At 40.0% G+C, this 23,513-nt stretch overlaps 1 protein-coding gene across 8 annotated transcripts in view; it reads left to right on the top strand.

Moving 5' to 3' along the window:
• The first annotated feature begins 14,338 nt into the window (after window positions 1-14,338).
• Window positions 14,339-23,513, top strand: part of nfic (nuclear factor I/C) — a 209,864-nt gene continuing 200,689 nt past the window's right edge. For 2 of the 8 annotated variants that reach the window (XR_003985904.1, XR_003985906.1), the window contains exon 1: window positions 14,351-14,739. Coding sequence is in view for 5 of the 8 variants with exons in the window: in XM_030432866.1 (XP_030288726.1) it covers window positions 14,659-14,739 (81 nt within the window). In the remaining 3 variants the exon portion in view is untranslated. Of the gene's footprint in view, window positions 14,740-23,513 lie in introns of all 8 variants that reach the window. The other 6 variants (XM_030432866.1, XM_030432865.1, XM_030432867.1 and 3 more) reach the window with 6 other exon arrangements.

Raw genomic sequence — 23,513 nt, 5'->3', positions numbered from 1 at the left:
GGTTCAATGTGAACAGCTGCACTGCTTTCCTGTGGCAAAAACACTTGAGCATTTATGTTTACTTCTATATGCAAGTTTTCAAGATACAACATTATGGTGTGCCAAGATTTGTGTTGCACTGAGCAGCAAAATGTGTATTCCTACACAATGTTGCTTTACCATCCAACCAGTTTCTATCTAACTTCCCTTCAGCAGGTAACTAAATTGAAGTGTTGCAGCTTAACTTCCTCATAGTTTCTGGTTAACATTTGCTTATCATGCCATAGTGCTGTCTATATTCTTTCATTTAAAAAGTATATTTCTTCCAATAAACCAATTACCTTTTCTTTTTGTGTTTAAGTATCACATCAATAAAAAGTGTGTATATTGTCTGTATATTTTGGTAACAATATTTTTGATCATAACATTGATTGTATTAAACAGCATAACAAATGTACACATTTAATTTATGGATTTATTAAGTAAAACGGTCAGGACACACCCACAGCAGTAACGACGAGCTCTTTTCTCACTCACGCCATCCGTGACGGCGGCTGCAGCTGCTGGAGTCTTTGTGAGGAAGAGAGATGGTTATCCTTGGAGGATACTAAGCTACATGCAGCACATATGTAATAATTTGCATTGTTTTCAGGTAGATTTTACCTGTACTATCTAGGCTAATGCAAAAAGATGGCTCTCTGTCCATCAATATGCTTTGCTAGCAATACAAGGCCTTAACGAGTGCGGTCTTCAATTAAAATAATCTCAGAGAACGAACATAAGTCTTATAAAAGTCATTTTTTGATCTGCATGCTTTTTACTACTTATTTAGCGGGCTTTTATAAATGACAAATTTACTGGTCGGACATTAGAAATTGACCTTTTTTACTTGTGGCTGCTAAGCCTGTACTTTCCAAGTAACATCGATGTTAACATTTAAACAGGCATATGAACGGTATATGAATTTGAACTAGTCAGTCTCAAAGCACACGTTTGAAAATTAGTGTCTCAGACCAAAATATAAGAGACATGGAGTGTGCATTCATGAATGGCAGTCATGTCATCCATGTGTTGGTATAAATTTCACTGTCGAGTTTGAAACCCCTGCTGTAGTCCCTGCCTGATTTCTTGTGTGAAAGACTTTGTATTTGTTGATTACAAAGTAAAAGGATAGCCTAACCTGAAAGGTGTGTAAGGGAAAAAAGGACATTTGATTCCCTGATTCACTGGTAGGTGAACATGTACTTCAATAGAGTGAACAAGAAAAGCCACTGGCGGTCCCTCTCTCTCTCTCTCATGTCCCACTCAGTTAAAGTGTTGGCAGCTGTGTGTTCCCCTACCTTGACCACATGGCTGATGAGTGTAACTTCTCTCTGACTCTATCATGACGCTACACTAATCTATTCATGAAAAATAGTTGTTTCCTCCTACATTAATGTTCAAAAAGGCATACATTTTTTTTATTGACGTACTTGTCTGAACCTGGGTTGTCAAAAGTATCTAAATATTAGAGTATTTATATGCCACATGTCAAAACGATACAGTATTTTACATTCAGAAGTATCGAACTGTTCAAAACGGATCTCGAATCAGATTTTCAACTAAAGCTGCACAAATAGTAACGCATAACAATTGTGTTGGTTTCTTTTTAGTAACATTTTCTGTACCAACACTAAAATTGTGGTATTGTGAAAGCCCTCTCACCCTTCTTGATACATTTTAAAAAAGTGTTTCTTAGTATTTGCAACTCTTTGTCTCGTTGTGTGTAAGGGGGAGAGCTAAGGAAACAGTCGGCGGGCCCAAATGCAGATTCTCAGAGGACAAGAGGCAGGATTGATGGGAACGAAAGGCGAGCTTTATTTGAACAAAGCTGAAATACAGAAACAAAAAGGGCGCAAGACCAAAACTAGACTAAAAGGGACAAAAGCAAAGTAGCAAACACAATAGCTACAAAGTGCAAATCAAAAGACAAAGTAAAAATCAAAAGTAAAGTTCAAACCAAAAATGCAGAATGCAAGAATCAAAGTCCAAAAAAACAAAACATGGGGAGACTGGAAGGACATGACAGGAACATGAACAGAAACTGATGCGGACAGAGGCAATGAACGGACAAAGACAAGAGGGAAAGCAGAGACTTAAAACACAGACACTAACGATGAGACAAGGAACAGGTGGGGAGAGAGAGGAGGAAGGAGGCCAGGTGTGGTAACAAGGGGGAGGAGCACATGAGAAAACATGGAGGGAACAATACAGCAGACAGAGGGAGACAGAGGGGAGAACATAGGAGAAACTTAAAGGACACAGTTGGGCATGGAAAATTAAAACATAAGACACAAGACACGATACAAAGACACGGAAATCAAATTAAAACCAGACACAAGAACATGAATCTAGAGTCATGACACTCTTATCTTAATATTTTCATAAATGAATTACCTGTATACTTTCATATGTCTTGCTCCTTTAGACCATCATATTTAGTTGGAGGAGCAGTTCACCTCCCCATACATGCTTTTGTGTTTATGTGAGGAATTAAGGTATCCAAAATAGAATTAAAGGAGGGAATCTATTCTTAAAAAGATAATTCATTTTGTTTAAGTGGGGTTATGTGATGTAATTGTACACAGTCAGTGTATTACATACAGAAGCCTACTCTCAGCACGCCTCCTGTACAGGGAAGCAGATGGGAGTGTGACCACATGAGCTCAGTAAGACAGACCTGCTGACAGAGTCAGCAGAAACACATAGACACTTCAAAGACCAACCGATTAATTTGTAAGTTTAAGTGTACGCTATTTCAAGAATATGTTCAATGCTTTACCTGATGATGTCACTCATTTTTTACAATCTTGTACTCCATAGCACTGGATTGCATACAATTGAAAAGTTGTCCATTTTTTACACTAGGGCTGCATCTTTCAATGTATCGATCGATTAGTTGTTTGGTGTTCCCAAACCACAAAATGTCTTGTTTGATCCACAAATCAAAGAAATTCAGTTCAGTGTCATTAAAGGAGTAAGGATAGCAGAAAATATCACAATTTAAGAAGCTAGTATGAGTGAATTTTGACTTTATTTTTTATATAAAAACACAGACCAATTAGTCAATTATCAAAATAGTTGGTGATTAATTTTTGCAGCCCTGCTTTACACCTTCTGAATGTCCCAAGTGTTATGACTGGCTCCAAGGCTGCAACAAAACATGGATAGTTGACACGAAATGAAACAAGGCAGTTATATTTATTGACTATAACGCAAATTAAATGTACAGTGGAGTGTGGAAGTGTATGTCAGTGGTATGTCCACTGTTACCTGCAACACACAGACACAGCTACAGCCACTACACACAGGACACATCCAAGGGCTGAGGGCTGTAACACAAGTAACAGCCAAACAATTGCTGTGTTACAGATAAATGAGGAGTTCCAAAGGTGCGACCTTTATGTTCCAGCTGGACAGGTACACTCCAAAGCTCCTGGAGCTGTTCAGTGCTAAGGGAGGAGCAATTGGTTAGTGCATCAAGAACTTGGTGATGGAACTAACATAGGTGAGGCCCAAGCCATAAAAACTGGAGCATATCAATACTATGAGTTATTTGTTGATCTTTTTTCTTTCCTCAATTAACCCCTTGCTAAGCCTATTAATAGTAAAGTTGCTCTCTCCCTGCCACTGGACTCCCATGACAAAAATAGTTATTATACCTCGTAGAACACTAGAGTTGCTGGTCTACTACTACATCAATAGATTAATTTGTGATGAGTCTGTCTGATGGCAAGGTAAAACATAGTAATTATTTTGAATATAGCATACACTTAAACTGATTTTGAATTGTTAAGCTTTTTTAAGTGGCTTAAGCAACATATTGCTTCATTTGAAAATCTACATAGCTTAATCCAGAGACTACACATTTGAAGGTATGGTTTTGGTTTTGAGATGGGTAAGATCCCCTTCAACCTCTCTGGCTAATGTGCATTGCTAAGCAACATTTATCCATGTCTCACAAAACTAGCAAAAAAAATCTGAAGCTGCTGCATGGTAGTCTACGAGCTGAGCGATACTATTCTGTGTTTAAGGGGCAGGACTTAGCAAAGAGTTCATAAGGTGGATATTTATATTGACATTATTTGTTAGAACAAAAAGTTTTCAGTAATTTTCAGCTCTTAATTGATTTTAAGGTTTAATTTTTAATAGTCCTATTGAATAGGTAATGCAGACCCACAGTGATAATGGTATTTTAAGTTTGGAATGATATTGTCTCCAAGATTGATTAGACTATCATAGAATAAATACTGGAAACAGGAGAAACAGCTGGTCTGGTTCTACCTACAAATACCTGGATCTCTTTGTTATTAATAGCCTATAGGCTACCATCTATCATATCATCCATATGGTGCTGTCCTGTGTATAATCTAAAGTAATATTATGCGTTCTTTACTAACCAGATCTCCTGCTGGAAGTATAACATTGTTACAAAACAGCAGGTGAGTTGTACAAGATGTTGCATGGTTACCAGTTAAAATAAAAAGTATTGTGTCAAGTTGACACTTGCTCACTTAGAAAATATAGCAGTCAAGGGGAGTGCAGGCCTGAGACAATTGCGCTAATTCTCAATCATGGCTAGGGCCTTTATTTACCTCAACTACAGGGTACAGGTCTTTTATTATAAGCAGAATGTGCTGTACTTGAAAAATATATGAAGTCTAATTTACCAGGTCTCAAATAAGGGCTGTTCTTGATTGTTCAAAGTGCTCTCCACACAGGGCTGTTTCTGTGTTTTGGGGGCCCTATGCAAGATGCTGTTTGGGGGCCCCTTTTTGTCAAATGACAATGGATAGATTCCTAACCCTTTTGGGTGATCCAGAAAGATGCAACAACCTATTACATTTTAAAAGGAAAACAGGTTAGAGTCGTGAAAATCTCTCTGAAATTAAATCAAAGTTCACCCACCCTAGCAAGTTGAATAGAATAGAATAGAATAGAATAGTCTTTATTGTCATTGTACAGGAGAGTACAATGAAATTAAGGGTGCTCCCGCAGCAACAAATAAAAAAAAAAGCAACACAGAGAACAAATAGTAATATAAATATAAATGAATTATATATATATAGCCCTTTAAGGTGATAAAGGGAGGTAGGAGGAGGTAGATTGGGTTTGTTCTTGTCGGGGGCTGATTTGTGAGTGTATCCGTTCATATTTGTAGTTGGTATGGCCCAGGGGAAGAAGCTGTCTGTCAGCCTGCTGGTGTGGGATCTGGTTGACCTGTAGCGTCTCCCAGAGAGCAACAGATCAAACAGGGGGTAGGCAGGGTGTGAGGGGTCTCCTGTGATGGCCTTGGTTCTCCTGAGACAGCAGGATGTGGTGATGTGTTCCAGGCTGGTCAGAGGGCAGCCGATGATCTTTTGGGCAGTGTTTATGACCCTCTGCACCACCTTCCTGTCCTCGGCTGTTGAGCCTGCGTACCACACACCCAGACAGTACATCAGTACGCTCTCCACAGAGGAGTGATAGAAGGCCAGCAGCAGCTTTGTGTCCAGTTTGTTTTTCCTGAGGACACGCAGGAAGTGTAGTCGTTGCTGAGCCTTCTTAACCAGGGCCCTGATGTTGTAGGTTTAGGAGTGGTCTGTGGAGATGTGGGTGCCCAGAAACCTGAAGGTGGTGACAGTCTCCACCTGTTCTCCATTTTTGAGGAGGGGGGTGTGGTCATGTCTGTTCTTCCTGAAGTCCATGATGAGTTATTTTGTCTTTTGGATATTCAGGGTCAGGTTGTTGTCTGAGCACCATAGCGACAGTTCCTCCACCTCTGCCCTGTACGCTGTCTCGTCCTCGCCTCGGATGAGTCCGACCACTGTGGTGTCAACAGCATATTTAATAATGCGGTTGGTTGGGTGAGTTGGAGAGCAGTCGTAGGTGTACAGGGCGTACAGAAGAGGGCTCAGAACGCAGCCTTGAGGGGAACCAGTGCTGAGTGTGAGTGCAGTGGAGTGGTGGGGGCCGAGTCTCACAGACTGTGGGCGACTTGACAGGAAGTTTCAAATCCAATTGCAGGTGGGGAGGGGGATCTGTAGTTCCAGCAGTTTGGTGATGAGAATGTCTGGAATTATGGTGTTAAATGCTGAGCTGTAGTCCACGAAGAGCATCCTCACATAGCTCTTCTTGTTCTCCAGGTGGCTCAGCGCTGTATGGAGTGTGAGGGTGATGGCGTCCTCTGTAGAACGGTTTGCCTTGTAGGCAAACTGGTGGGGGTCCAGGGAGGGAGGGAGACAGTCTCTGATGTGCTGGGAAACTGATCGCTCCAAGCACTTCATGATTACAGATGTCAGAGCGATAGGTCTGTAATCATTCAGGCTGTCTATGGCAGGTTTTTTGGGGATGGGGACGATGATAGAGGCCTTCAGACATGTGGGGACGGTGGCATGTGTCAGGGAGAGGTTGAAGATTTTGGTGAGGATCCCTGCCAGTTGGTCTGCACATGCTTTAATCACCGCCCCTGGGATACCGTCAGGACCAGCAGCTTTTCTGGGGTTCACTGCTCTTAAGTTTTTTCTCACCTCGTGCTCCTGGAGAGAGAGAGGTGGGGTGCTGGAACCAGGGGGAGGCAGTGACTGCAGGTGTGTGGTGGTGGTCTCAAACCGGGCAAAGAAGCTGTTTAGCTCCTCTGCCAGTGTGCTGCTGCTGTTGGAGGATGTGGGAGGGGGGTTGCCTTTGTTGTTGGTTAGGGCCTGGATGCCCCTCCACATCTGACGCGGGTTATTGTCCATCAGGTATCCTTCTATTTTGTTCTTGTAGGAGACCTTGGCCTGTTTGATGCCCCTCCTCAGGTCAGCTCTGGTAGTGCTGTAGAGAGCTCTGTCTCCCGTCCTGAAGGCCGAGTTACGAGCTCTGATCAGGGTCTGGACTTCCTTTGTCATCCAGGGCTTTCTGTTTGGAAAGATCCGGATGCGTCTATCCTCGGTGACGTTATCTACACAGCACCTGATGTAGAAGAGGACAGACTCGGTGTGTGTGTCCAGGTCCTGATCTTCGAAAATGCTCCAGTCTGTGCAGGCAAAGCAGTCCTGCAGCTGGTTGAGAGCATTTTCAGGCCAGGCTTAACTGTTAGAACATGATAATACAAGGTAAACAATGTGGACCTCTATAGGTCAATAAATGAAACTGATGCACTATTCCTCAAATATATTTATTTATTTTGAATTGTAAAACATTTTTAAACTTAAACATCCTGGTCCAGTGGTGCTGAAGGCGGCCGTGCTGCTTCCTGGTCTGGTGGTGATGAAGGCGGCAGTGCTGCTTCCTGGTCCGCGGCTCCAAAATATTTCAGAATTGCTCCTGCAAAGACAAAACTCATCAAGTTACCAAGCAGTAGATCCTAAGCAAAAATTATACTATATAATTGAGTTATGTTACACTGGTGCAGAATATAATCTGTTTTTATATCAAACATTACAATATACAGCACAGTGTCCCTTTAAAGCATGCACCCAAATTCATAGTTATCACTTCTAAGCAGTTTTCAACACATTGTACTTGTTAGAGTTATAAACAAAGATAAATGACTGATGAGCACTATGTGAGATTGAAGGAATATTTTTGTGTATATTTCACAGGGTATTACAAAGTGGACTACTTGTGCCTCACTGATGATCTGGTCTTACCCTATATTCTGTGGCCGGAACTAATGGTCATATATAGTATAGTTCACTTTAAATTGACTTTAATTTGTGTTATTATGATTCTTTTGAATAAAACAAAGTAATACATCAAAAACATAACTAAATAGGAATGAAACAAATTTGTTTAAATATTGTAACAATAAATATTCTAATAAATGTGGTAAAGAAAGACACAACTAACTCAGTAGTGTTAACAATAATCCACTTAGAGCAATAATCCACTGCCACACTATTGCCACACAATAGTCCATAATAATAGACCTAATGTGTATATGTGTGTTGTTTAGCACACTTCACATTAGAGACCTATAAACAGAGAACACAAAAAATTGGAAATTAATCATAAAAATAACCAGAAAGTCATGTTATGTGGCAAATATTGAAGAGCAGAGGAGGTCTATGAAGGAACAGCAGCTCCCACTGGATGAGGATACAGCAGACATGACAGACATCTGCCTAACAACACACCCTCCCTCACAAATGTGATGCCAATGAACCGGACCTGCTATAATGAGCTCTTTCCTAAAGCAAACACTTAAGCTAGCTAGAGACGACATTAGCTACCCCTCCACCCCACATCATTAAAACAAACCCGACCTTTATCCTTTGAGCGTTTTTCATCATCTAGTTTATTTTTTTTTCTGAACCAGAGGAATACTTTCGTTTTGATACCATGCCGTAAATGACCGGTATCGGCGTCTTCACGCACCTGGCCTGGCCTCTCCTCGCTTAATTGTACTGGTCGTCATAACAGGGCGCAATAGACACCAGATCTGACCAATCGGTAGAGAGCAGATCTGACCAATCAGCGGGCCAGGTGCCAGGTACTTTTCACACCTTTTCTGTCGGCTGCCTACTCCTTGTGGTAACGTATGCCCTGAATTTCCAATAGCCACCCACACTATCCAAAACATTTGAGGCCTTTCAAAGACTTCTTGTGGGACTCGATGCACTGCGCCCAAAACAAACCTCCAAGTTCATTAGTCTAAAAAACAAGCTACTTACCTAGAAAAAAGATCTAAAAGAAAACAGTCCAGGTTAGCGTCCTGGGGTCAGTGCCGTTAGCCACGTTTCAGTGAGCACCATGATGCTGCACTCATGGTCTGATGCCAGGTCAGTGACGTTAGCTCATCCATTTTGTTGGGGAGAGATCTCACATTCGCCATGATGACAGATGGGAGGACGAGTCTATAGCATGCCCTTCTGATATGGTGACCAGCTCCGGCACTGGAGAAGTGTCTGTCATGCTGCCTGTCCTACCAATTCCTCCTCACATTTCTGCCTGAAAAACAGCATCTGTCACCGGCAAAAAAATTAAACTCATCAAGTGTTTGTGTTGAAAAAAACTTTACCCCAGAAAACAGCCTACCTCCCTGCGAATTACAAAGTCAGACAGCTTCCAGTTTACTGATGGTTATTATGTAATTATGTAATTTACAGTGAAAAATGTAACTTTGTCACTTTTCAGAATGTTTGGTGGGTCAGGATCTCAATCACAACACATTATAACAGCATCCATATGATTACAAACTGTCTGCTGGTTTAGATTGAGAGGAGAATACCAGGGAAAGACCTTGAAAACATCATCATGACGTGTACCGTCAGGCCTCTTTAGGAGCCGCAGCGCCGGCTTTCTGTGTGAATTACACAGTGGTTCGTCTTTAAAGCGGAGGCGCTTTGCTCTGTTTGAATGACCTACGGCAGAGAATTGGCAAATTGCTGCTGTGGCGATAATGCGGCATATCTGTGTGAAAGGGGCTAGTGGCTGCCACTCATTCGGCGCCATCTTAGCCAAAAAGGTGTTCTACTTGGCTTTTAATGTTGAAGTGTTTTAAGATGACACAGTAAAATACACTGCTTTGAAGATGTTTTAAACTGCACAGCTGGTGTGTAAGTTATTTTAGGTTAAAAATTTTAAAAGGAGAATTTGTCCATGTTCAACCTTACCTCCATATTGAAAAGTGTGGGATATAGTGTAACCCTAAACGGATAAGGTTTTTGGTGATCTTCTGTGCCTCTGGGGTGCAGGTGTTATTATTCCATTGCCATTTAACACATTGTTGACTGACAAATGACAATGTTAAAAATGGGAAAAAATTTCCCTTTACATGATAAGACAATGTACTGTGGAATTCTATTACTGTGAAGGTGTTGTTTTAAGTAAATAAGTGTAGGAAACAATTACTTGACATATAAATGTATGTCAGAGCTAAGTATTTATATGAAGCATATTGCACTTTAAAAAAGAAAGAAAAAATTGACAAATGTAATATGATTGAATATCATTTAAATCTAATTATGATTTTTTCTTTTAAATTTGACTTCATTGAATCAAGTTCAATGTGACTAAAATGCTCAAATTGCTGACCTTCTTTACAGTGGTAAAACTCTTTTTTTTGTGGCTTTTTTTCATACACTATACTTAAAATGCATTTGAGTGAGTTTTTCCCAACAACAAGAAGTTCACTTCCTAAAAGTGCTTGAAAAATATCTAATCAACAGTTTTTACAGTGTAGATTCTGCATGCTGCAGGTCAATACATTACATTAATTGCATTTTTTAAACTGTTTTGGCTTTGGAATATTTTTTTGAATCATCACCATAAATAGCAAATCACCAACAAATACAACTTTATTTATTATCAGTTATAAGTACTGACTTAAAGGGATATTCCGGTGTAAGTTTAATCCATGGTCTAACACACCGTGAAACTGTGTTAGACTCCCTCTCGAGAGATCAAGTTAGCAGACCACTAATTTACGGAGTTTTATCAACCTCAGAAACGACCGCACGACAACAATACACTGCAGTAAATGGATCCAAATATAAACTGCCACCAAAAAGCCACAAATAATGCTCAGAACAGCACCAAACTTCAGCAACAGTACAAATAGGGTCTCAGCACATAGTCCGGGGCATCTAACCTCCGCTAGCTTATCCCATTTCTACTGAAAAGCTGACGAAATGTACCTCTCTTCTGCAGCAGCTTCCTTTTTTGACGGGAAGTCCCGACGAGTCGATTACCGAGTGCAGTAGAGTTCCATGGCTCATGGATGAAAATGTATGATTATGACTCCATGGAAAAGCAATCAAAGTTCATATGTGTCTTACCTGCCAGTTTATAACAGTTATTATCGAGAGCGGACAGGGAAAAGAACGGAATTGAGCATTTCTAACCACACTTGGTAATCGTCACGTCGGGACTTCCCCGACCCGGAAGCTGATAGAGGAGAGTTGAAATCTGTTTTTAGCTTCACAATAGAAATCCAGCTAAGCTAGCTGAGGTAAGATGCACCAGACTATGTGCTGAGACCCTATTGTTGCTGAAGTTTGGTGCTGTTCTGAGCATTATTTGTGGCTTTTTGGTGGCGGTTTATAGTTGGATCCATTTACTGCAGTGTATTGTTGTCGTGCGGTCGTTTCTGAGGTCGGTAAAACTCCGTAAATTAGTGGTCAGCTAACTTGATCTCTCGAGAGGGAGTCTAACACAGTTTCACGGTGTGTTAGACCATGGATTAAATTTACAACAGAATATCCCTTTAAGTCTCTATCCTTTACACTTATACATTTTACAAAGATGAATAAGGGCTGCTGGATGTCTTGCTCATGCACAGGACAAGATGCTCTCCTGAATAAATATCAAGTATATATGACCTGAAAACTTTATTTTTCTTTAATCATTACATAAGTAGATTAACTTGTCCTCTCAAACATGGTCAATTTTAAATCTGACACTTTTTACACAAAGTACAAGTACAATTGTTTTTTATCTTTTATTTTACAGTGTATAGCTTATGTCATCTTCCATAACAAACAAAACAGAAGTTTATCTTAAACATACACTGTCTTGCCATTATTCTTGTTAAAATAAAATCTTCACTATCTAGACCTTGGTTTATGGCCGATATTCAGTATATTTGGGTGTAACACACTCATATACTGAACTTTTTACGCATTGTAGATTTTGCGGATAGAGTATTTTGGTGTGTTATGTTGATTAATAACTATACAGAAAGAATACTGAAACACAAAGATAAAAAATATAAGCATATGAGCATGTCATCAAAAATATAAATCATTTACTAAAGGCCCCCTCTAATGTATTTTTTGCAGATTGCTTTCCTGAAAATATGAGTAAGCTGCACTTTTGTCAGTATTTTTTGTGTGCAAATAACTTAATTTTTTGATTAGTAGTAATTTAAAATATTATTTCTTTAAGTTCCATTTGTCTCACATAGGCTGTAAAATCTTCACTGATGAGGATCCAGTTGTCTTCAAGCTTTTTCCCCTCTATTCAGAATTCCCTCTCATCAGATTCTGAACAGCTTCATCACAACTGATCTTGGCCTTTAGCTTGCTCTTAATATTTCTCCTGTGACTTGTCATGACTCCTTTCTTCATGGCCTCCATCAATGATGAATCTATTATTTGGAAGTGCTGATGGGAAAACCACATAAAATATTCAAAATATATATATTTACTAGGAACCCCAAATCTCACACATGCTTCTTCAGTATCATTGTAAGAATAGCTCTTCAACCAGCTTTTCTCATTTTAAGCAAATTATAATGCTAGATTTTGACTCGCTAAGTTCCCACGTAAACTCCTCCTCAAGACATGGCCCTCAAATTCTAACCCTAATTAAAACTATTTACTGTCTGAAGTCTGTTGCCACTGAATTTCTTAAATGAATAACAGTAAGATTTTTGAGAAACATCAATCAGGTTTCTGTCCAAGGACAGTACAGAAAGGTTGTTAACATAACAAATTATTTGCAATCTGGGGTTTGTTACATTTGAATTCTGCTTGATCTGAGTCATGAATTGGTCTGGCCAGGTTTTGCTCCTATACCTCCCCGACAGATCTGTCTCAGATTAAATGGGAGAATTCTCTTCATTCCCTTCCAACCTTTCATGTGGTGTTCCCCAGGGGTCAGTTATTGGTATTTAACTGTTGTTCTATTTACTGTTGTGGTCAAAAGTTTACATCCACTTGTAAAGAACATGTATATCATGGCATTCTTGAGCTCCAATGATTTCTTCATCTCTCATTGTTCTGTAATGAAATGAATGAAACACATGCTACTTTGTCACAAGAACAAATTAATTAAATTTGGTTCAATAATTCATTTATCATTGCTCAATAGGTTTTTTTTCAGTAGCAAAGCAGTAATAAAATGTTTATTTCTGGGCTTTAATGAAGATTGACTGACTTTTGGAGCCAGTCTCGAGTGGCCATTCGAGGAACTGCAGTTTATGGCACTTTGGCACTGGCTTCAAACCTCAGCCAGCATTGCCTCTAAATTAAGATTGAATAATAATAGTAATAATATTGTTATTATTATTATTATTATTATTATTATTATTAATAATAACAATAATAATTTTGTGTCATCTTCCACCTCCAAGCTCATATCGTCCCGTATGACCAAACACTTTGGTCACTATCCATACAGAGTAGGGCATAATCAACCAATGAAACTGCCTTTACTGCTTTTACCTTACTGCCACACCACACCGGTGTTCTTGTGAATCGTGTGTGTGCGTGTTTGAAGTGTGCCTGCATGGTTTTTGCTAAACGTAATGAAATGATTTACTTAGCACCTGGCTGATAAAGGGTACAAGCTCTTACGGTGTGTCCGAAGGTGTTCGAGTGCACAATGTTCCTGTAATAAACACTTTGAACCATCAGTTAGAGAGTCTGACCATTATTCAGCGGGAATGCTACAACAACATCAGGCACACTTAGATTGTGTCAGGCCTTGATTGAAAATATATGTGACGCAGTCCTGCTCCTTTTACATTGCTACAGTGAATGATGTTTCCTGCAATGATTTAATATACTACACTATTGTTTTGTTTTCTGGAGATCTCGAAGTGATTATATCGTTATCTCAGGAAAACAAAGTTTCGTTATCACAAGATCTATAGAAAATGATCCCGTTTTCTCGGGAAAACGGAGGAAATTAACTCGTTATCTCAGGAAAACAAAGTTTTGTTATAACGAGATCTCGAGAAAATTATCCTGTTATCTCGTGGAAAATGGAGGAAATTAACTCGTTATCATGAGAAACTGGAGTAAATAAAATATATAAATGCATGGCCGTTTAGGGCTTCTGTAATAAATGTAATCCAGACCATGATCTTTTACAAAAAAACCTAGCCAGTAGTTTTATTTCCTAAATCTAGCCACCCAGCGACTGAAAGGTGGAAATATTCTTTTAAATAACTGAAAACAGCAAATTCACTAAATCTAAAAAACTGTGTGGACTCAGAGCTCTCGCTGAGACCGACAGGAAGCTTGCTGAAACCTGAACTACCAAGTCCTGCAAAACCACGCCCACCCAGGGCAAAACACCAAGTTTTTAGGGAGTCCCCACCTCTGCAGTACCGAGGAAGCGAACTGCCACCCCTCCAGCTTCCAGCCTACACTGTGACTTTAACCAGCCACCCTTTAGTGCTCGAGCCAAGTCCCCAAAGACTGAGCCACTGCTGCTCCAGCCACTCATATCTTTAAAAAAAACTAACTCGATATTACTTGCCCAAGAATCTGCACAACTATATTGCTAATCAGATAGGAACATTAGGCACATCTCTTTCCCCCTCTCATAGCCTTTGTTTGACAAAATGTCTAACTGTGTGCTGTGCACTCTAAGTGGTCCTTTTCAGCAGATGAAGTTGGATTCACTCATTTCAACTATCACATTATAGTGTACTTTGTGAACTTTGTGTAGAACTGTATGGGGGAGGGATATGTGCCCCCTAAAAAGGGACTGGAATGGAAGGGAGCAGAGAGAAAATACAGAAGGCTGGTGTGAGAGGAGGACCGGACAGTGAGAGGCAGAGCAGTAGAAGGTGGATGTAGCACAACTCTATTCTGCCGCAGCCTACCGGGCGGGGGAGGGGGGGTTACTGCCGTGGAGCCGAAGCTTGACGCGGGACGTTTCTGGTCTCGAGCACCGCGGATTTACTTCACCTGGCACGCGCACGATGATGGAAATGAATATGGAATGATAACGACCGACAGCGCAAGATGGGAAGGCGTTGATATCCGCTTTAACTTCCCCCGGTGGCGGCTCGGCTTCGAAATGGTAGGACTAAACCTGTTCCAGTAAACAAACGTAGTAGAGTGCCCATTCCTATTGGTGTGCTGTTCCGTGTTTTCCATGAAAGACGCAATGTGAGGAGTCAAGAGTGACATCAGTTTCGCAGCTTAAAGTGAACAAGAATGTCAGCAAGTGTCTTTTCTATTTCTCCTCATCTGATAGTTTGTTGCAGCGTCCGAACATGTAGTCCGGTACGCGAGATTTGCCTCAAGAGTTTATCAGCGGCTAAATATCATTTAAAAAAATAGCAAATAAAATATCCATTGCACATCTGCAAATATATGCGTCCGACACAACAGAACTTGAAAACGGGGTTGATTGTCTTGATCCAACCTCAAATTCGGCAAACACATTACACACAAAACACCACATACTTTCCTGTAATATTAACTTTTCGAATCGGTATCGCCCATTCTTCCCATTGGCGTCTTCCGTCAAGCACAGTGCAGTGCGGCAGTGTCAAAGGATTATTAAACTTGACATTTTATTGACATAACGCTCATTTTCAGTATTATATATACGCCGAATTTGTCAAAAGACGACTTAAGGGGCGAACATTTCATGCATCACATGAGACGATGAGTGTGTCTGACATGAAACAAGTCCACTTAAAAGTCGTACAGTTTTGAATGAAGTTTGGAGTAACGTCGCCTCCGTGCAGGAGAACGGGGCGTGTTGGCGTCACACGGGCTTTATCCCACGGTGGTTTCTAACCCTTGGCGGCGCATGAGTAAGCAAACAACATGCATTGATATATGCCTATCTGCTCTACAGTCGCGGTTTAAAGTTAATGAGTTTGGGGCTTTAGAAGAAGAGCGTGCAGCGGCAGGCCCGTCTGCCCCCGTTGCTTTTCGTCACGCGAGACGTCGAAAGGCCAAGTTGAAGCTCGCCCCAAGCCTCCCTCTGTCCGTGTGTGTGTGTGTGTGTGTTTGTGTGTGTGTGTGTGTGAAGGAGAGAGAAGGAGAGAGAGAGAGAGAGAGAGAGAGTGAGAGATCGTGTGCGCGCGCGTGTTAGTCAGCAGAAAATGGCCGCAGTTAAAGCCAGCGGGCTGTGTTAGAATGAAAGCCCGTCAGAGGGCCTCCTGTCCCGGCATGCAGCTCGAGTTGAGCGACGCTATGAAAAACACAAGGTTGCAGCTGGTGGAGGCAGTCAGTCACGTTGGAAGCTGCCTGGTTGAGCAGAGAGTCACTTGACAACAAGTCAGATGCCGCTGTAGAGAAGAAATAAGTTTAATGTTGCCAGATCAATCCTTCTGAACACAGCTTCCAATGCCCACCGGCAGGAAATAAAACTCTGCATTTGTCCTGGTCCAGTTAAAGGATCATACAAAGAAATATATGAGACCAACACTTGTTTTCCCACTTCTGAAGACTAAGTATGTTTTGTTTGGTTTGATCTAAAATGTTATGTCTATGTTATACTTAAAAAAGTTTAGGCTATATATTTGTCCTCATACAACCTACCAGTGTAGCTATAGGCACCCACATAGTCTGCCATAAAAAGCCGGTCACTTAATGAGGTTTGTACAAGAGCAAGATTTAAAAGACATCAACAATGGCTGAACACATCAACAAAGCCAGGCCCGGTTCTAGACTGCCTTGATTGGGGGCAGTAAGAAATGTTGATGGGTCACCAACTGCTACTGTTTTGAGTGCCATAGGGATGACGTTTTTTTGTATGTCTACCAGTCTATGATGCCAACCCAGACAAAAGCATCGCAGATTCGCCTTGGTTCCATCGGCAAAGCTCTAACAGGAATTCTTTTTCTGGGTTGACAAAGAAAACAAATTCTGTGGCCAACAAATTATTGATGTCAGTCTACTAACATATTTTCTATTTAAATTTGAAGCTACAGTGTAATTGGCATTTTACATTTTAAGCCCACCTCCACCTCACTGATATAGGACAACTTTATCAATGCCCAATTATAATAAGTTATCTAATAATATTAAATGGAATCTAAACCTAAATATTGCACAACTGGCAGATAGAATACACACTTTTGAGCCATATCAATGCACAACCCCAATGCATAAAAAAAAATGACTCATCAGAGCCAGCCATGTTTACCTCTTCTAGATGAAGCTGCACTTGATTTTAAAAACAAATCAGTCCGTTTGCAGCATTTTTCACCGTCAGCCTACAGTGCTCTCAGATTTCTCTCTTTCTCTTTTCTCCGCTCACCCCTTGTATCTCTTGATGCCTCGATTCATTTTTTTGCTAGCTTAATCTCAGTCAGTTTCCAATTTTCAATCTCCAACTTCCAACAACCACGCCGAGACGGCCCATCTGTATTTGTTATATAAATAGTGATCAGATTGAGATTTTAGCAGATGTGAAGGAATTGGAGAGCCTAAATTGTCGTTTAGCCTTTGAATAACACTGTACAGAGAACAGAGTGATTAGTCAGCCGGCTCAATGGGCTTGTGGTTCCTCTGGCTTCTGCCCATGTTTAGATTGTAAGTCTGTCACGTACATTTTGCCCCACCACCAGATTTCCCAAATTCATCGTGGTAGATATGAAGGGGAGGTTGAGAAATTTGGTGGTGGGGCAAAATCTAAGTTTCTTTATTATAGCCGCTGTGCAGCGATGGGTCGGGTCCGGGCTATTTTTTGGCAAAATTAGGCAATTCTGAGCAACAAACAGGAGAGTAGGAAGACAAGACAGTTGACAACAATGTTCATTTTGGACCACTTCAGGCTTGAACTCACAACTTCTGGAATCAAAGACTGTCATCAATCGCTCTGAGCTTGAGGCAAGTGGCATTATAACAGTGGCTTCACAAATTGAGTAAGCCATTCACTGTTGTGCAGGCAGATTTAAAACCACTGTAAAAAATTCAGTTATCAAGACAGACATCTGAAAATACACATATTGCAGCATGGAGATGTTGGTAATTTGTTTTTGAAAATGATTGATTTGCTCCATAAGTGAATAAGTGATGTTTAAAAATGCTGCTTGCATTGACTGAAATTATTCACGAGAGCAGAATTCAAAATGTTCTCAAAAATTCAGTTTTTTAGGTAAAATTCTGATATTTGTCAAACATCATCTACCATGAATCTAAAAATGTTTTAATTTTTTCATGAACATTGAAGATTTATTTATCAATTTGCAGGTATATGTTTACAGTAGTGTTCACAGTCAAACATTTTCATGCACTGTAGGCAAAAATTGTGGGAGGAGATAGGTATAGATAGATACGTTTTACAGTTTAAAAAAAACAGAGTGATGGATTCATAATTTCTGATAGGTTTAAATGTACAAAAGTTTCTTTAGTACTGGGGCTACAGTCTGATGAAAGTGTGAAGTTCTAGCAGGTTGATTTGTTATGAATTTTCAATGTTTTGAACTTTAGATGCTTGCTGTAGCGCCACCATCAGGACTATTGGCTTGGGTTTACAGTTGAGGTAATCCCGCATGAGACTGGACCTTTATGCAAAATTTGGTTAGCTTTCACCCATGGTCCGGTCCAAGCTATTTGTTTTTATTTAATTTAGAGGCTTGCTGTGATGCCACCATCAGGACAATTGTCTTGTGTTTCATGTTGAGAGCATCTGACATTTTGATCATCATCCTTGCTGGGTCTCAAACCCACAACCCCTGACATCAAGAACCAGCTCCTAACTCACTGAGCTAATTGGCTGCAAATGAGACCAGCTGTGTAGCTTGATTTGTCGACTCAGGGAGTCACTGTCCGGGCAGCTGTTGTCAAGGCAGATTTCAAAAATGGTCAAAATGTCAGAAATCCTGTTACCTGAACAAAAATCTGATAATACATAAATTGCATCTTGACAACATGGAAATGTTGGTGATTTGTTTTTAACTCCAAGTGTTTTGTTTCATAAGAGAAAATCTGATGTTTAAAAATGCCAGTCTTACATTGACTCCAGTTGTTCCCATGAGAGCAGAATTCAAAATGTTCTCAAAAATTCAGTTTTTGAGATAAAATTGTGATATTTGCCAAACTTCATCAACCATGACTCCAAAATATTCTCAATTTTTTTCAGGAAGATTGAAAAATGTATTTAGGAAGAATTTGATAGTATATGTTTACAGTACCGTTTACAGTCAAACATTCTGATGCACTGTGGGCTTAATTTTTGATAAATCAAAAATCAGAGAAACAAGTTTTGTGGAGGGCGGTCTGAAGATGCTCTCTAGCAAGTTTGGTGACAATTGAGCAAAAATTGTGGGAAGAGATAGGTTTTATAAGTTTTACAGGTTTTGAAAAAAACTGAGTGATGGACTTCATAATTTGTAATGAGTTTAAGTGGACTAAAGTTTCAGCAGTATTGGGACTACAGTTTGGTGAAAGTTTCAAAACTGTAGCATGTACTGTTGATTTTGTAGGTATTTTTACATTGGCTCGTTGGCCAACAGGACTAACAGCGAGGCTGGCAAGGGTTGAAAGTTGAAATCCACTTCACAACCGGTACATAGCCTGCCTGTGTGACGCTTCCCATGCCGCGCAGCGGGACAGAGGCAAATCGGCAGCAGCCGCTGATGGGACTAGGCTACTACTAGCAGTTGCTAGCCAACATGCTAACAACTAACAAGCCCGGAGTGCCCGTAGTATCTAATGTGATGCTAACTGAGAGAAGCTGCTACTGACTGTATGCACGGTACAAGAGAGAGAGAGACACCGGCTCTGTTGGCAGAAGAGCCGGGGACTGTGATCACTCTGAGCAGCATTTATGGGGATTAATTACAATATTATATATTCGAATATACTTTTTTCTTTTTTTTTTTTCGGAATGAAGCAGGGTCAGTTTGGTGGGGCAGCCGAAGCATTTGGGGGGACATTTCCCCCCCAGTAACCCGGCCTAGAACCGGGCCCGAACAAACTTTCTTACATGCCAGGAACACCTCCAGAGGAAGGCATCCTGGGGGCACCGATACAGATAGGATGCCCGAGCCACCTCAGCCGGCTCCTCTTGACGTTATGACCCTTTCTTCCTCAACTCATGTTCTTGAGTTGAGGGAGTGATGCTCAACTCATGTCCGTGCAGGAGACCAGAGAAAGACAAATTAAAAATTCTCTGTTTGGCTCTAAGTAACTTTGAGGCTTCTAAATGTCCTACCTTACCTCTTTGTATCAGTCTATCAGTCTATTTTGCAGTTTCATCCTGTTCACTATCAGCTGTTTGGGGAGTCGTGTTAAGTAACTGCTACTGAGACCCCATCTTTTGCTAAGTATGCTGTTTCATAATTAAAGCTTTTTCAACAATGGAATAATGGGGGATTTTATTGTGAAAACTGAGGGAAAATTAACAAATAAACTTTGCTAGTGGCTTGCTTATTTTTAATGTGTTAACAGCTACTCTTTTGATCACCAGCCACAGCCAAGGGTCAAGCCGGTTGCATTTATAAGTCATCAGTTGAATCACACTGTCACTCGGGTAGGGCTGATGTGAAGGAGATGCAAATCCTGACAGGCTGTCGTGTGTAAAGACCCCAGACAGACCAAAAGAGATGTTACTGTTATAGATGTTACCTGATTATTGTGCCACAATTCAATTTCATTGTGTTTTTTTCACCCGGCAATACACAAAATCAACCCAAAGCTACAAGCTGGTATTACATAGACACACAAGAACTTCACTGCACCCCTTTGATGTCTGTCAGTGCTCATATTAGATATGAAACCACATTTTATTCATAGCCAAATGAACGGAAATTGTAATGGTTGAATCAGATCCAAGACTGAACAAATTTGAGTTTTTATCAGTGGTGGAGAAAGTATTCAGAGCCTTTACTTAAACTTGCAGCAGAAGTTTTCTGCTTCAACATATCATTATTAGTAAATGTTTATTGCATAATGTAATGGATATAACGAAACCATCAGAGTTTACAATGGTTCCCTATAAACCTCAATATCACTGTACAATTTTGGTGATCACCCAGGAAAAGGAAGGTTAGCTAGCGATCCATTTCTTTTATCCACTAAATGCTTGAATAGACTAAAGTTTTGTGCTGTGTTGTTGTCATTTGTGACTCTGAGGAAATCAAAAAGCCTCCATTTGTCGGTGCCAACATTAATACCACTTGAAGACCGAGGCAGGACAAAATGCTCTGTCGCTACTTTAAGTAAAAGTGGCTCTACTACACATAACAGTTAAAACAACTAAAATGGCACAAGTATTATTAATATACTTAAAGTTAGAGTTAAAGTTCTGTGTCATTAGTATTTAACAATGCATATGTCATAGGATGATGACTAATTTTTGTGTAACATCTAAACCTATTACATTGTCCTACTTATACATATTGAACTTACAATAATGTAGTGAAGTTAGATGTACAATGTTTCCCTCTGAACGGTAGTTACCTAGAAGTATGAGAGTGCATAAAAAAGAAATTCTCAAGCTAAGTTCAAGTACCTCAAATTCAGGCGCATAGTACCTGAGTTAGCATTCCAGTGCTGAGGTTTTGAGGCACATCCTCATGGAAGACTGAAACACAAATGAATAAACAGCACAATAACTAAATATGCTATTAAGTTCACCAAAAATGATAGTGAATGTACAACTTGACATAAATAGATACTTTCTGTTTCAATGTGCATCTGTATTTATTTACCTTTGTATTAATTCAGCTATTTATGTATTTTCTCGTGGCATTATTTACTTATTATTTATTTGTTATTTTACCTTTGCATTCCCCCTATTTTTTTATAAACTTATTTATTCCTGTGTTTCTGTTTTAGTTTTCTGTATGCTTTTCTGCTTTATTATGCGTATAACAGGGTGGTTTTCCCAAGCCAATCTCAGCACAGCACTGCAGTGGACAAAAACAGTGCTTAGAAAAAAAAACAATGTTGGGCTCAACAGGGTGGTTTACTGGGGCAGATCTGGATTGTATTTTAAGTAGAAAATATTTTGTATTTTTTCCTTTAATGTGAACCGAGCTGCTCTGCCTAAACCCTGAGTGTTTTATTGAGTTCAAAAAAGCCATATACTTTTTCAAAAAAGCCATATACCAGCATAGCTAATGACCAGCATGACTAGCATCCACTATGTTGTGTTTTTGGTGCAGGTCATGCTGATCCAACAAACAAAAAATACTGTTATGTGTTTTTTGTTTAATGGATGTATGGAACTAATAAAATAACGGTTCATTTAATGAATCAGTCTAATAAATAGCAACACAGTAACAAGATTATTTAACAACCAAGCAAACAAAGAAACAACAATGACTGACAACCAACCGAAACAATCCAATAATGCCAGAGTTAAAATGTTTGGCAACACTCCGGTGTTACGGCTACGGGGAAATTGCAGCTCTTCGACAGGACCTCAAGTGATTTAGAAATTATCCCACCACATCTGTGTTTCATGCGGCGCATTTGCACAGGATAAGCGAAGTCTGTGTTTTAACTCTAATTTACTGACATTATCCCCCGGGTCGATCGCACCGGAGCCCTTGTTGGAGCAGCACAACGGTTAGATATGGATATTTTCAATATAATAACTGGTGATCCTGTTGAAAGATGGAAAAGTGTTCCCTACCGCATGCTGCCATGCATGTAATCCATTTAAACATCTTTCGAGATTTTGCTCTTCTGATGAGCCTCCTGAATTTGCACCCAAAATGCTGTCAAAACATTCAATCATAATTCCCAACGCAGCCTCCATAATACTCGACCGGAAAAAAAGGCAGAAAAAAGGTGTGGAAAACACAAAAACCTTAAGAAAAACAAAAAACGACCCCAAATCACAGAGATGCCGATTCACGCAGGACTAATATTATCACATGACCTCTGTGTTTGGTGAAATATGGCAGGTAATTTGCAGTGGAAATTTTACTTTACAAATTAGGGACATGGCAGATTCGCACGGGATTAAGATCACAGACGACCTCTGCAATTATTACAAATTAGTGGAGGTCCCCAGGTTATACTAGTCCCGTGTGAATAGGGCTTTTGTCAATCGGAAAAAGTTGCATTCCATCAATACACAAATTGTCTTTGACACACGTTACAATATACTGGACATTGTTGGAAAATGGCCCGGATCAACACATGATTCCAATTTTTATTTTACAATTCACGTTTTTCATCGCAATCTTTTAATTTGTCATTTTTGTCCAAAGCGTTCTTGTTTGGCGTGGGGGGCGGGTCCTTTACTGGATCAGTTTGACACCACTGAGCTAAGAGGTCAAACTAATGCATTGACAACAGAGCAGGGAACATTTCAATAGTAAATATGGCATTCAGTTGGCTCAGAAAATTTTGACAGAATTATTGTACAGGATAATTGCAGAGTGCAGGATAGATCTGAGAGGAAGAGTTTAGCAAGCGGAAGCAGCCAGCGTAGGAGAGGGGCTGAAGCTTGAGCGCGCAAAATATGTACCAGCAATAATATGTTTGCTTGCAAGCATTTTGAGAATAATTAAAATCATGCTCTTAAATCGAAAGACTGAGCTCTTGAATAGGGATAGAGACAGTTAAACAGTTAACTATGATAAATAGGTTTCTGCAGAAAACAGTGAAAGTCTGTTTTTGTTTCATGGGAATGAAGTAGTATGCCTAAAATGCCATACCTAACAACCTTTTTAAGCCTTTTGGGGGTAACATAACACAACTGCTTCATTGTAGTTCATAATCATGCACAACCTATCTTGTCTAAGTGACTGGCACTATATTGATTGAAAACCTCACTGTTGTCATTTAATAATGGCAGAATGCTGGGAAGAAGGGCTGTTACACATTTTTATTCTATTCGATTAAACATTATTCAAACCAACTCACCCATAT

Source organism: Sparus aurata, chromosome 11 (genome assembly GCF_900880675.1).
Source record: "Sparus aurata chromosome 11, fSpaAur1.1, whole genome shotgun sequence".
NCBI lineage: Eukaryota > Metazoa > Chordata > Actinopteri > Spariformes > Sparidae > Sparus > Sparus aurata.
This window is presented reverse-complemented; position numbering and strand designations above follow the sequence as displayed.